The sequence below is a fragment of the Protopterus annectens genome, chromosome 3.part1 (genome assembly GCF_019279795.1).
Source record: "Protopterus annectens isolate FY-2018-M chromosome 3.part1, PAN1.0, whole genome shotgun sequence".
Lineage (NCBI taxonomy): Eukaryota > Metazoa > Chordata > Ceratodontiformes > Protopteridae > Protopterus > Protopterus annectens.
The window spans coordinates 845,779,832-845,794,214 of NC_056732.1; the positions used below are offsets into that span (position 1 = coordinate 845,779,832).

Consider the following 14,383-nt stretch of genomic DNA (forward strand, 5'->3'; position numbering starts at 1 on the left):
GTGGTAAGAGTTGTAGCCTGGTATTGCAGGGGTACTCTCTGGAGCCTTGAACCAGGTCTCAGTTACTGCACAGATATCAATGTTTTCCATTTTTAGGAGTGCCTCGAGAGAGTGCATTTTGAGGTTTAGACTTCTAGCATTGAGTAGCATTACCTTCAGATTTTGCATGCTTGTATCTGTTATGGTGGTGGTTTTGTCCTTTGAACCTTGCCTAAAAAAGGCACTATAGGGGTGGCAAGAGCTTTAACCAGTAACCTGAATCCCAGGGGTGACAGGTGCAGACCATCTCTTGCAAAGCATCGTAGTTTGTCGATCATGTCGTCTCAAGTAGACAGATTCTGAATCCCCTTTAAATGACACCAGAACCTTAGCCAGTTGTTGAAGTCAATCATTTTGTCCTTATACTGTGGTATTATTCTGGGCAAAAGCAGGATGCTACTCAGGGCTAGGATCATACCTGCCTGGGCCACATGATCTGAGAGCTCTTCCATGTCTCTTTTCATGTAGTCCAGGGAGGTATGTCTCAAGTCATTCACTCCAGCATGGACAATGACAGAGTCGTATTTGTACTTGTGGAGTGACCTGAGTGCATGCGTTATGTGGCAGATCCTGGCACCTGACAGGCAGCTGACTGTAATCTTCTCCTTGTTCAGCCTGGTGAGTAGGACATTAGTGTGACTATAGAGTCACATATGACTAAAGTGTTGGGTACATTTTCTTGCCTTATGGGCTGTTGTTGGGTGGCACACTGGTGTTGTGAGCTATGTGTCACTTTGGTTGTGACTGGTGTTTGTTTGCGTTTCAGCTTCGGAGGTCCTTGTTGCATGGGCAGGTTAATGTTAAGGGCCACCGCATATGTAGGTTTAGTTTTGCTATGCGTGGGTGTTGATGGTATGGGTTTTGAAGGGGTATGTGTTGCTTGAGGTGTAGTGCAGGTGTTAGCCTTCTCCTCTTGCCTGTCTAGCACAATCTTGGCTGGAGAGAGCTTTGCTTCCAGTTTGGCTATGTAAGTGCATCTCTCGCAGGTTGTAGTGTTGGGTGGTAGGAGTGGGTTGTCTGTGTACATGAGGCAGTTGCTGCATTGCCCCGGTATGCCCAGATTCACCAGGTGGACAGGAGAAATCACCAGAAGCTGACCCTTGGACATGCCTGTTTAGGTGCTTTTTTTGTAAAGTACAAGAGCTGTTTTCCCTTACCTTTGCAAGGTACTTTGCAATTATAGACTGTTTAGTGTCTATGATTAATTTCTCCTTATTAACAAGGAGAGTTGAGTGCTTATATCAGTTTAAGGCTTCCTAGTGCTTTCCAGCAGGTTCTAGAGCAAGTGCTAGTCACAGGGGTTCAGATTTTAATGCTACTACTGAAAAACCAGCTAGTTCTAAGGGAAAATTCGAAGAGCAGACTTTCTGGCACCTGGAATAGTTTAACCGTAGCCCCGCGGTGCTGCACGATGCAAAAAACACACAAACACACGTGTTTTTAAGCCAGAAAGCTGAAAGGGATAGAAATCAGCCCAAAATGGCTAATAAAATTACAATTTCAGAGCTGGAAACCATGCCACTAGTGTTAGATAGGCAGTACAATGCTCACCACTCCCACTGGTAAGTAGTAAGACTTCCCTCTACCACAGCAAGGTCTGTATAGCTCTGAACACAGAAAATAAAGTCCTGAAACCAGCAAAGCCTGGTAGGACTTCCATCTACCACAGCAAGGTCTGGATATCTCTGAGCACAGAAAATAAAGTCCTGAAACCAGCAAAGCCTGGGATCCAGACTATACTAGCTAGAAAAGGCAGGAAACGAGCAAACAAGATAGTATTTTTTTTTTTTTTTAGAAAGGGAGAAAGGAGGAACAGAAGGAAAGAACCTAAGTGGGTTGGCCTTCTCAGATGTTCTCTCTGTATCAGATAGAATGAGCTAATGAAACTAGACTGGGAGGAGTGTCCAAGATCAAATTTAGAGTAGGGGAGGGCAACTGCAAGGCCAGCAGGTATAAAGACAAGATACCAATAGAGAGGGAGGGTGGGAGCTCTCTAGTCAGAATACACTACAGAAATCACTTCAGGCAAAAAACACTACAGGCAGTGAGCCAATAGCTATAAAATACAGTAATAAAGTATGCAGCAGACAATAAAAGTACTATAAATATCTAGAATAACCAATAACTAGTAAAAATAAGTAAAAAAAAAAACAGTCTACTTATTGTTATATATCACAGATCAGAGTTTTAGTCAGTGCTCCTTCTCCAATAGCTCTGTGTGGAATGGCAGAAAACACTCAAGTTAACTTCTTAAATAACAGAAAGTTGAAACCTGAAACAACTTTAAAAAAAATCTCAAAAGAACCAATGAGGTGCTTTCTCCAAGCCGTAGACCTGGCAACCCAAATCAGCAATGACCACAAACACTACACTCTCACTGTAGTGGGGGATGGTTTTTGCTAAGATGGCCTTGAAAATAAGCTGATAACACAGCCTCTAACAAACAACTAGGCCCAGAAACACAATCTTAAATATGGAAACTTTTCAGGCAGAAAACACTACAGGCAGAAAACACTACAGGCAGTGAGCCAATAGCTATAAAATACATGCACCACTGTGCTATAAAATACATGTACCACTGTGCCATCTATTAAACTTCAAATGCACAGCACTGCTCAGATTAACAGAAAAAAATACATATACTATTTCAGAAATCATCATTATGGAAATATAATTATATGGTATAATTATTTAAATTATAGATTACCAAGCAGGGCAATCAGGTCTGTCATTGCTTCATGGACTGCACCACCAAAGACTCCTGAATGAAGATCTCGTTTGGAGGACTCTACCTACATGAAACAAAAAATACATATTGTAAAACAAACCTAAGTGGAAACAAGTGACAAAAACAATTTAGTGCTATTTAAAAAGTAGATTCCTGTATTTCATGAAGAAGCTAATACTATAGCAATAAATTATTTTCAGGTCTGGGTTATTATTTGTCACGGTGACCTTGTGCATAGGCAAATGAGGTGGCCACATAGGTCTCCCATTAGCTAGAGGTACTTCAAAATAAATAAATAAAGAACAGAAAAGCACCCCTCTTCAAATCTGTGGTGTGATTTAAGGGAGGTGCTGTTCACCTGTCAAATCAATACCCAGAGATTTCCATTTCTTACAATCACATAAACTGCAAATTTGTGGAAAGGCACGTAGTAAGAAACACAAGAATATTCTAAAGTAAAAAGAGGATAATCACTGTGGATGGATGACAGGAACAGCAGTCAGTGAGATCATCAGGAAAATTTTATTTTTTTCATCACCAAAGCTAATGTAATGCATCCCCACAACAACTTGTCTACAAAATAAAGTATCTGCTGCTTTGCTTCAATTAAAAAAAAAAAAAAAAAAAAAAGTTATTTTTTTAGATGCTTTAAATTAGTTTGGACCAGGGTTAGAGTCCTGTTTTACCATGGTAATCAAATTACCATTTTACCACCCACTTTACTGATATCATCTTTAGTCCTGCTTCCCCTCCCTTCATAGAGAGTTCACTTTCTCTTATTGTCCTGACAGTATTTCTGCATTTTTTCCTTCTCCATAACCCATTGTTTACCATCTTGAATACTTGTTTGCTGCTACATGGAATAGAGCTGTATTGCTACTTTACTCCAATTTAATTAATTTACTAGTAATGGGGGTTCAGGAATCTATACAGTGAAAGGATCCTGTACCTACATTTCTGTCATTGTTAAAGCAGTTTCTGAATAGCTGTTGTGAGCAATATCACTGTAGAATCAAATTAAAGAAAATCAAGTGACCATAGCACAGCTGATTGGAAGTAGCGCTACATGCAATAGCTAATGAAAACAGTCAGAGAATATTACTGCTGATCGGATTTTGTTGCACTGTGCCTAAATACTTGGGGCAAATGCATCTCATTCTCTAGACATAACTCTGTTAGCAAGTTTCTCCTAATTTCTGTAAAACAAACTATTCCTAAACTGTACCCTGTCTTTATAATAACAGAGTTGTTACGAAATCAACGCTGCTCTTTTGAAAATACTACACTGACATTGGGGATTTACCTTGCAGCCATAAAGTAGAAGGTTTCATTCTCACCTTTAAAAGGGAAATTGGCTACACTAAAAGTGACCCACGAGAGCAGCTAGACTAGTATTTGCCTGTGAACATCTACTGTGGGGAAAAATGTAAGAGCAATGTTTAAAATCTGTCCCTCATTTTGTGCTTTTGTTTTCACCATATTTTTTGTGTTTTGTCCTAGAAGTTGAGAGAACATTTTTTTAATAAAAACAGGACATCAGACAAAGTAATTTCTGGGCTGTCTGAGAAAGAAAATTACTAACTGCTGTTTGCTCATTATTCTAGTTTTGCAATATTACTGTGTGTGAATTTATGTGAAACAACTTGGAGTACTATAATGTGTGGAACAAAGTTGGGATTATTCCACAGCTACCATTTTTTATCACAATCAGACATCTAAGGTGCACACAGAGGTGGTTGTAATTTCAGGGTGGGGGTAAAAGCTGCATGTGGATAAACAAATTAACTTTTTTGTCCTTTACTCAGTTTTAACAGTCACTAATTTCGCTTTGCAAGAGTAGTGTACATTTGCATGAAGTAATATGGAATACTTTATTTTGACATTTATTTATTTTCACCACAATATGGTGTCTGAGGTGTACTCAATAAAGTGGATATAACCAATGGGTATACAGGTCATCTTTGGATACAAGTCACTTACTGCTGCTGTTGTTTGGTTACTGTTAAACAATATTTACTGAGACAGTGTGATTAATATTGTCAAGCAATGTATTTGCTAAAATGAATATAAAACCAGTATCACTATGAATTATGCTTGTGTGTGTGTGTGTGTGTGTTGGAGGGTTGCACTGTATTTAAGAGTAACGAGTTAGACATTTCTTTCATTTCCCATCACAAGCATCAATATTGTAGACAATAAGTGGATATCTTTGGTCATCTGGCAAGAGCAGGATGTGTGTGATAGTAACTGATCATTAGTACAGTAGCAGAGTGAGTGGTATTGCCATCTGGCAGGACATAGCTTTTGTTAAGTTATTGGCTGTGGTTTCTTCTGGGTAGAGTTTGCATGCCCTCCTTCTGTCTGTGTGGATTTATCCATGTGCTCCAGTTCCCTCCATTACCCCAAAGACAGGATTTTAGTAAACTGGTATTCCTCTAATTTGTCTGTAGGAAAGCATGAAGAGTGCATGTGTATGTGTGTGTGTGTGTGTGTGTGAGTGTGTGTGTGTGTGTGTGTGTGTGTGTGTGTGTGTGTGTGTGTGTGTGTGTGTGTGTGTGTGTGTGTGTGTGCATATATGTGTGTATATGTGTGTGTGTGCGTGCATGCATGTATGTGTGCGTGCACACGTGTTTGTGTGTGTATCTTGTGATAGATCTGGCTTGTCAGGGACAGTGTCACTATGTGTGTGTTTGTGTGTAAATTCAGTATATCTTGTAGCAGACCTGGTTTTCAGGAGCAGTGTCAGTGTGTCTGTGTTAAAAAATAAATAAATATCACAATTTTAATTGTTGCCATGCACAGTACTGCCAGGCACATACCTAACTCTTCTGGGTAGCAGTTAAACAGTTAGAAAGTCAGTCTCTCTCAAATACATGTCATAAAATGCATCACAGTACATCCAGACCCTCAAAGCTTCTGGGATCCTGGTGGCATCCGTATCCCAGATTGTTCAAGTGGATTTTGATACAGCTTAGTATTAGTCTGACTTGAAACTTATCTAGTCTAAAGAGTCCCTACTTAGAGGTGTGCACAAAAGAGTCCTGTAGCTTGTATGGGGGCTGCAGACAGTGTGGTCATTACTAGTTTAATTTCTTCTTCTTACAATCAGCTATTGGGATATGGACAGTGTAGCCATTATTTCTTTAATGCCTCCAAACCTCATTGCTCTGCACAGAAGGTCACTGTAACTTATGTAGGGCAGTGTACTGTTTAGGTGCAGCAATTTGGAATACATTAGTGTGATTATTATTTTCACTTTCTTCACAAATATCAGGCATATAGGTGGTTATTTTTGGGAAGGTAAGAATAAGGAGGCATGCTGTTATATATGTATGATGGTTTACTATAAAATGATTGAACTGCATATGACTGAAAGTCACAATATTGTATAAATCTGACTTGAAAAGCATTTGACTGAAAATGCACATAACCCAAAACTCATTTGACTGAAAGTCATTTCAGTGGATCACAAATCATAGAAAAAATTGACATAACAAAATACATCATTAAAATGCTTTTTTTTTGCAAGGGGTAATCCCGCTTGCACCCCCACAGGCCCCGTAATTAAATATACTAACTCCATAGTTACACAACCACGGAGAAAAGAACGTCTATAAAGTTGGGGGTGTGACATGACGGGGCACTGACAATCACACATAACCTTCTAGGTTCACTTCCCTAGCAAATCACATCCTCAGAAATGACACCATCACATACTGCATACAAATGTCTACACATTTCTGTCATGTTTGATTCAGTGAAATGAGTTTCAGTCAAATCAGTTTCTGGTCATGTGTGTTTTCAGTCAAGTGCTTTTCAGTCAAATTGTTTCAACCATTTTCATTCAGTCAAACACAGTTCAATCATTAACTTGAATATGTTAATGCCTTATAGGTTCATAGGTTCATGGGTTGATATTAGGCTATCTGCCCTAGGGCATTTATAAGCCTAGCCAGAGTGTGTTTGGCTTTCGCCACCCTTTTAGATTAGTTGACTGTTCCTCTGTATAGTAGGTCACAGAAGATAGCCCTTTTAAGGTTAGTTTACTGGGCCTCTGTCTAGTAGGGACACAGAAGAGATCCCAGGGGTAAACCTATGATCTCCCATCCACTCATCAAGATTTCTCTTGAAGAGGGTCATTGAGGGGCTCTGCCTAACATGGATTGGGATTTTGTTCCAGAGTGAAGGGAGCCTCTGGGATATGAATCTGTCCCTCTAGCATGTCCTATTTATTTCTGTGCTGAGGTTTAAGTCCCTGGAGCGTGTAGCTCTAAGGGATTTGGATTTCCTGAGGTGGAGCATGTCCATTAATTCTGGTTTGGACATGGCTTTATACGTCAGGCACAGATCACCTCTGAGTAGGCGGTAAGCAACTGAGTAGAGCTGGAGTTTCTTTAGCCTAACTGCGTAGGGCATTTGTTTGAGTCCCTTGATCCTCTTGGTGAGGTACTTTTGGGGTCTTTCCAGTTGCTGCAGGTGTCGGGTAAGGTATATCCCAAATGGGGCATTGTATTCAATTATGGGCCTGATGAGTGATGCGTAAAGGGGCACAATGACCTCTCTTGATCTAGATGTGAACCCTTTCGTGATAAGGTGGGCTATATAGAAGGTCTTTCTAACCACTTTGGCAATGTGATTGTCAAAGGAGAGATTGCTATCTACTTGGGTCCCCAAATCCCTAATTACTTCTTCCGCACTTAATGGATTACCACCTATGTGGTAATTTGTGGGCACTTTGTTTTTCCCAAAGGAGATGACTATGCACGTTTTGGCATTTAACTTTAGGCCATGGCTCTGGCACCAGTTATCTGTCTCTGTGAGACCCTTTTGGAGGAAGCTAGTGTCAGTCGGTGAGTCGATTATGGCACCCAGTTTGCAGTCATCTGCGAACTTGGTCAGCCATAGTCCTCCTGTGTTAGCCTGTACCTCAGAGAAATATATACCGAACAAGAGAGGTCCCAGGACTGAGCCTTGTGGGACACCACTTGTAACTGGTTTAGAGTCTGACATGGCACCTGCAATTCTTACCATGTGGGTTCTATCCCTGAGCCAGTTTGCAACCCATCTTGTGACATAGGGGTTGATATTTAAGCTGGTGAGCTTATTTATGATGCCCGAGTGGGGTTTTGTGTCGAAGGATTTTGCGAGGTCCAGGTAGGCTGTGTGGACTACCTTCCCTTCATCTATGGCCTTGGTGACTGTTTCAAAGAAGTCGACCAGGTTCAAGAGGCAAGATCTTCCCTTAACAAAGTCAAATTGGGTAGGATCCAGTGTTTGGAGGTTCCCAATGTCTTTGTTTATGAGTTCCATGATGATACGCTCCATAGCTTTGCAGACCAGGCTAGTCAGGCTTATAGGGCGATAGTTTCTGGGGTCCGTTGTGGCACCACCTTTGTGGAGTGGGACCACTGTTGCTGTATGCCATTCCTTGGGTACATATCCTGTAGTAAGGCTGATATTGAACAGTGACTTTATGTGAGGGTTCAGTTCTTCTTGGAGCTCGTGTAAGACGCAGTCCGGGACACCGTCCGGTCCCATTGATGCTGTGTTTTTTGCTTTGGAGAGGGCAGCTCTCACCTGTGCATCTGTGATGTCAGGGAGGCTACACTCTGTTTGTATAGACATTTGCTCTTTTGGGGGGAAGGGGGAGAAGTTTGCACTGAACCTGTCTGCCAGGATGTTGGCAATGTCTGTGGGTTCAATGTATTTTTTGTCATTTTGCAGTAACTCAGAGCATATCTGGGAGTTGCCACCCAGGTTCCTGACATAACTAAAGAAGGCCTTGTGATTATCTTTAGCATCTTGTGCAATTTTTCTTTCGAAGCTGGTTTTAGATGATTTTATGAGGGTTCGTAGTTTCTTGCTAGTACTGATCAGAGATGCCTTCCCTTTTTGGGATTTTGCTCTATTATGTAGTAGCTTCCTCCTTCTGTTGTATAGCTTATTTATGGCTGGGGTCCACCAGACAGGTCTCCTGCCTTTGGAGGAGTGAATCTTGGTTTTATTTGGGATAGCACAATCCGTGCATTCCTGTAGGTGTCCATAGAATGCGTTTGTAAAGGATTCTGTGGTTTGGGCCGTATTTTCCACTGGCCCGGGGGCTTTGAAGGATTCCACCTCGGTTTTGAGAAGTGTGAAGTTTGCTTTTGAGAAGTTCTTCATCGTGGTTTCCTTGGCTGGGGGTGGGGATGGGATATGGATGTCCAGTGAGATTAATTTATGGTCAGATCTTACCAGTGAGGGGTATACCTCTGGTATGGAACATAGAGTCCCCATGTTGGTGATGATCAGGTCCAATATGTTTTCCCCTCTTGTGGGAGTGATGACCAGTTGTTCCATAGCATTTGAGTTTATAAATTCTAGGAACCGTTGGGCGAGGGTGTTGGGGCTTGAGTAGTGCTCCCAGTCTATGTTTGGGTAGCTAATGTCACCCAATATAGTGGTGTTTGGAGAGACCTTCATATTCTCCAGTGTTCTCAGGAAAGCCGAGTGGGGTTCCTGAGTTTGGGTGGGTGGTCTGTAGCAGGCTACAAACTGAAAGGCAGTTTTGCCCACTGTTAGTTGCACATGGATGGTCTCCGATGCTTCGTGCAGTGCCACTAACCTGGAGGTGTGGGTATCTTTGATGAATATGGATACTCTCCCTCATTTTGTGGTTCGGTCCGAATTTTGGGGCCGAAAAGCATGGTATGAGGTATAACCTGGTAGTGCTGGGGTGTTCTCGGGAGCCTTGAACCAGGTTTCTGTTACTGCACAGATATCGATATTCTCCATACTGAGGAGAGCCTCGAGTGCGTGCATCTTGAGGTTTAGACTTCTGTCATTGAGCAGCATTACCCTTAGTTTCCTTTTCCTTGTGTTGTCTATGGAGGTGGGTTTGTCTTTTGAGCCTTGCCTAAAAAAGGCACTATGGTGGTGGCAAGAGCCTTAGCCAGTATTCGAATGCCCAGGGGTGACAGGTGCAAGCCATCCCTAGCGAAGCAACGTGGCTAGTCGAGCATGTCATCCCAGGCTGACAGACACTGGATCCCCTTTGAATGACACTAATACTTTAGCCAATTGTTAAAATTGATCATTTTGTCTTTATACTGTGGCATCATTCTTGGTGAGGGTAAGATGCTACTCAAGGTCAGGGTCATACCGGCCTGGGCTACATGATCAGAGAGCTCCTCTATGTCTCTTTTCATGTAGTCCAGGGAGGTACATCTCAGGTCATTCACACCAGCATGGACAATGATGGAGTCATATTTGTACTTGCTTTAGAGTGACCTGAGTGCTTGTGTTATGTGGTGGTTCCTGGCACCCGACAGGCAGCTTACAGTGATCTTCTCCTTCTTCTATTTGTGCTTTAAATTTCATCCCAGTCTAGCATATTTTAAGGATAGGGGTGAGGAGGAATGTCATATATATGTTTATACAGTTTGTTAATATTTGGTTGTAACATTTTTTGGAGCTTTTCTCCATGGGCCACCACTGAAAAAGGATCATACATGGTCCAGGCAATCATTCCCGGTACACAAATGCAAATAAATAATAAATAAATTTTTAATGGCAGCCGCTTGAAATCTATGGCATTGACATTTTGAGTCTTTATCCCAATCTAACACTGTAAGGATGTACAAAAGGTGACTTTTGAGGGAATGGGGGTAGGGAGGCAGGCACTATTCTAAGATAGGATGTATGTATCCTCACAAGTGTTTTATTATGAACTGATATTTTGTCAGGCAGCTTATTTCCTTCCTAAAAGAGAAAAAATAAGACTGAAATTCTTTTTGCTGATGTTTTTGTTATGCCACTATTGGATCATGTATAATCCAATGGCTTCTGAGGGCCTAATGGCCCACAGCCCCCCAAATTAATCTGATTATTTGTTCCACAGTTATTATAGTACACTCTTGGTCAGTTAGGGTGTGTTAAAATGTTATAGAAAAACACAGAAACTGAAGAATAAAACTGAATTACTTTTCTTAGTCATTATTTTTGTTTAGGCCATCACTGGATCAAAAATATTGGAGGAAAAACTCAGAAATGCATCTCATAACATCTAGAATCCCTGTGGCTTTTGTGAGCCTAGTAGCATCCAGACCCTCAGCTTAAGTCTCTTATTTTCTCCACAGTTATTACAGTAATGTTTAGCCAGTTAGGGTGTATTGAAAGAAAGCAGGGAAAAGATGAAAAATGTCCAAAAATGTAGAAAAAAAGTGAAAAAAATACTTTGCATAACCTGAGGCGGCCATAATGGATGGGGGGGGGGGGGGGTAGGAGGGTAAAGGCATTGGTGTGTGTCATTAAGGCTGACCCTTGTATTTGCCATTACACAGAATGATTTTGTACTCCTAAAACACAGTTTGAGGATTAAAGCTAAATCAATACTAACAAATTCTAGTATAACCCAAACTAATATGTGGGTTATTATTATTATACAATGACTTTGTTTGTTTTATCTTAGCATATCTTTTAACTATTGCAATTTCAGTTCCTTGCTGCACAGTGAACTGATGGTTCTAACCTTTATCAATAAGGTATATTAAGAGTCATGTACTCTGCAGGTGGAGTGGGCATTTTAAATTGGTCCCAGGTGTGAGTGTGTACATGCGTATGTGTCTTTTGAGGAAGGTCAAGTGGCAGGCTAGCAGCTCGACACCATAAAACTCTACTGGCACTCATTCTGCCGCCCATTGATCTACTGTGGTGACCCGAATGAGAGCAGCTGAAAGGAAAAGAAGAGTCATGGAGTATGACTTGTTAATGTCAATTTACTGCAAGGAGTTTGGATTTACTCAAGATTTTTTACAGATTTCATAAGCTAGTATCAAGACTAGTTTTTTATTATTATGATACTGAAGGTATTGTACATAGAAATGTTTATTTTGTGTTCATTTTTATAGCTGACAACATTTTGGCAAGGATAATTTCACTACTTAGCAGTAATAAACAATGTTGGTAATTTATTAGTTATTTCTATTAGAGATATTTTGAGTGACAAGATTTTTTTCTTCTAAATCGCTGAAGAATTATAACATTTATTTATCCTTTGTTGACTGAGTTAGTCTCATGAGGCTGGTGGCCTCCTTTCAGGGGAGATCTGAGGTGGTATTTATACTAGTAGGGGAAATTTCTCCAGGGCATCATGGAACTTCTGCTACTCTTTTCTATAGGTGCTACAGAATCTATCACTTAAGCTACCACTACCTCAGCAGACGGGACCTCAGTTTAACATCTTATCTGAAGGATGACACATTGAGGACTGCAGCATCAGCAATCCAGTCAAAAGGAATGGGGATAGAACCTGCAAACTTCTAGTCTTAGGATCATAGGAGATTGCTAGGCTTAGTGGCCGTGAGGCCTTTACAAGCCTTGCCAAGAGTTTATTCCCAAAAAAAGAAACCTCAGTCAGCACCTGTTGCCTCTGTCAATGACAGACACAGGTGAAACCTCTGGGACAAATTTGTGGTTTCCCATCCACTCATCAAGGTTGTGCTTGAAGAGGCTCAGTGAGGTACTCTGTTTGACATGTATGGGAAGTCTATTCCAGAGACGGAGAAGCCTCTGGGAGACAAACCTCTCTCTCTCTCTAGCAGGTTTTGTTGATGTTGCATATTAGATTTAGGCCTTTTGAGTGGGTAATGCACGAGGAGTTAGGCTTACGGATACATCTCTAGTAGGGCAGGGTCCAAAATTGCCTTATAGACAAGACGCAGATCAATCTGTATGATACTGAGGAGAATGATAGTGATTTGAGCCTGTCCGCACAAGACAAGTGTTGGAGGCCATGGATTCCCTTTGTGGAGTATTTCTGTGGCCTTTCCAGTTGGTGCAGGTGTTTGGAGAGGTACATATCAAACGGGGTGTTATACTCAATTATTGGCCTAATTTGGGAGGAGTACAGAGAGGAAATAGCCTCCTTTTTTCTGGATGCAATCCCTTTACTTATAAGAGGAACCAAGTAAAAGACTTTTCTGACCACAGCTGCTACACGATGGTCGAATGTAAGATTGTTGTCAGCCTGAGTACCCAGGTCTCTCACCACAGGTTGTGTGCTTAGGGAGATGCCGTTGATGTGGTAATCAGTAGGGGCCATGTTTTTGCTGAATGGTATGATAATACATTTTTTTGTGCTTAACTTAAAGCCATGACTTTGATACTAGTCATTTGTTGTTGTGAGACCCTCTTGCAGTATGTTAACATCATTTGGGGAGTCAATGACAGCACCTAACTTACAGTCGTTTGTAAACTTGGTCAGCCACAGGCCTTTTGTCTTTGCCTGGACCTCTGAGAAGTAGATGCCAGTTAGTAGGAGTCCCAGGATAGATCCCTTGGGAACAACATTAGTGACAGGTCTGGTACTGGAGATGGAGGCACCTATTTTGACCTTGTGGGTCCTATCAGTGAGTCAGTTGGCCACCTACCTGATGAGATAGGGAGCTTTCAATGATGCCCAATTGAGTGATTGTGTCAAAGGCCTTGGTCAGGTCAAGGTAAGCTGTATGCACTGACTTTCCCTCATCCAATGCCTTGGTGATAGTCTCAAATAAGTCAATCAGGTTCAAAAGGCAAGATCTGCCCTTCAGGCATCTGAACTGGGTGGGGTGAAGTGCTTGGAGATTGTCTATGTCCTTGTATATGAGATCCATAATAATACGCTCCATGGCTTTACAGATCAGACATGTCAAGCTAATGGGGCGATAGTTTGCAGGGCTAGTAGAGGGACTGCCTTTGTGCAAAGGGATGACAATTGCAGTTCTCCACTCTGGTGGAATGCAGCCTGTACTTAGGCTGTGGTTGAATAGGGTGCTGAATGGCAAAGCTAGTTCTTGCTGGAGATGGTGCAGAATACAGCCTGTGATACTATCAAGTCCTATGGAAGTTGTGTTCTTTGCCTTGGATAGGGCCATTGACACTTGATCTATGGAGATGTGAGGTGCAAGACAAGTACTGAGGATGTTGAATGGGCCTTGGGGGGGGGGGGCTAGGGTACCTCTCAACTGTACAGATTTTCGCAGAATGTCCAGATTTTTGGCTCATATTTTTGGCATGTTCCTCTTTTTTCCTGGTAAATCACTGGAGTGATCTCAGGATTGAAGTCACTAAATAATGACATACATTTGAGTTTCAGACTTCAAATCCTTCAGAAAATGTATATTAAAAACAAATTCTGTTACTCCAACAACTTTCTAAGTTTATAAGAGCAATATTTAAAATATGTCCCCATTTGTACCCTCATTTTGTCAAGCTTTGTCCAGATTTTTTGCATTAACAGGTTGAACCTATCTGCTAGTAGGTTGGCTACGTCAACAGGATCAGTGTAAATGATACTGTTGAGTACTAATTTGGAACAAATCTGGGCTTTGCCATGGAGGTTTCTGATGTAACTGAAGAAGGCTTTGTGGTTTCTCTTTGTTTCACTGGCTAGTTTCGATTCATAATTGGCTTTGGAGATTTTCACTAGTGATCTAATTTGCTTGTTGAGGCTAAGGAAGGAGTTTTTCCAATTGGGAATTTGTTCCTTTTTACCCTTGGACAACAGTTTCTGCCTTTTGTTGTAAAGCCTGTTGACAGAGGATGTCCACCAGACAGATTTGTGTTTCCTTGAGGAGCAGGTTTTAGTTTTGTTGG

At 41.4% G+C, this 14,383-nt stretch overlaps 1 protein-coding gene across 3 annotated transcripts in view; it reads right to left on the reverse strand.

Moving 5' to 3' along the window:
* LOC122798297 (beta-Ala-His dipeptidase-like) overlaps positions 1–14,383 on the reverse strand; it is a 1,272,900-nt gene that overhangs the window by 392,668 nt on the left and 865,849 nt on the right. For all 3 annotated transcript variants that reach the window (XM_044067120.1, XM_044067119.1, XM_044067121.1), the window contains exon 7: positions 2,747–2,831. In XM_044067120.1, the coding sequence (XP_043923055.1) occupies positions 2,747–2,831 (85 nt within the window). The remainder of the gene's footprint in view (positions 1–2,746; positions 2,832–14,383) is intronic.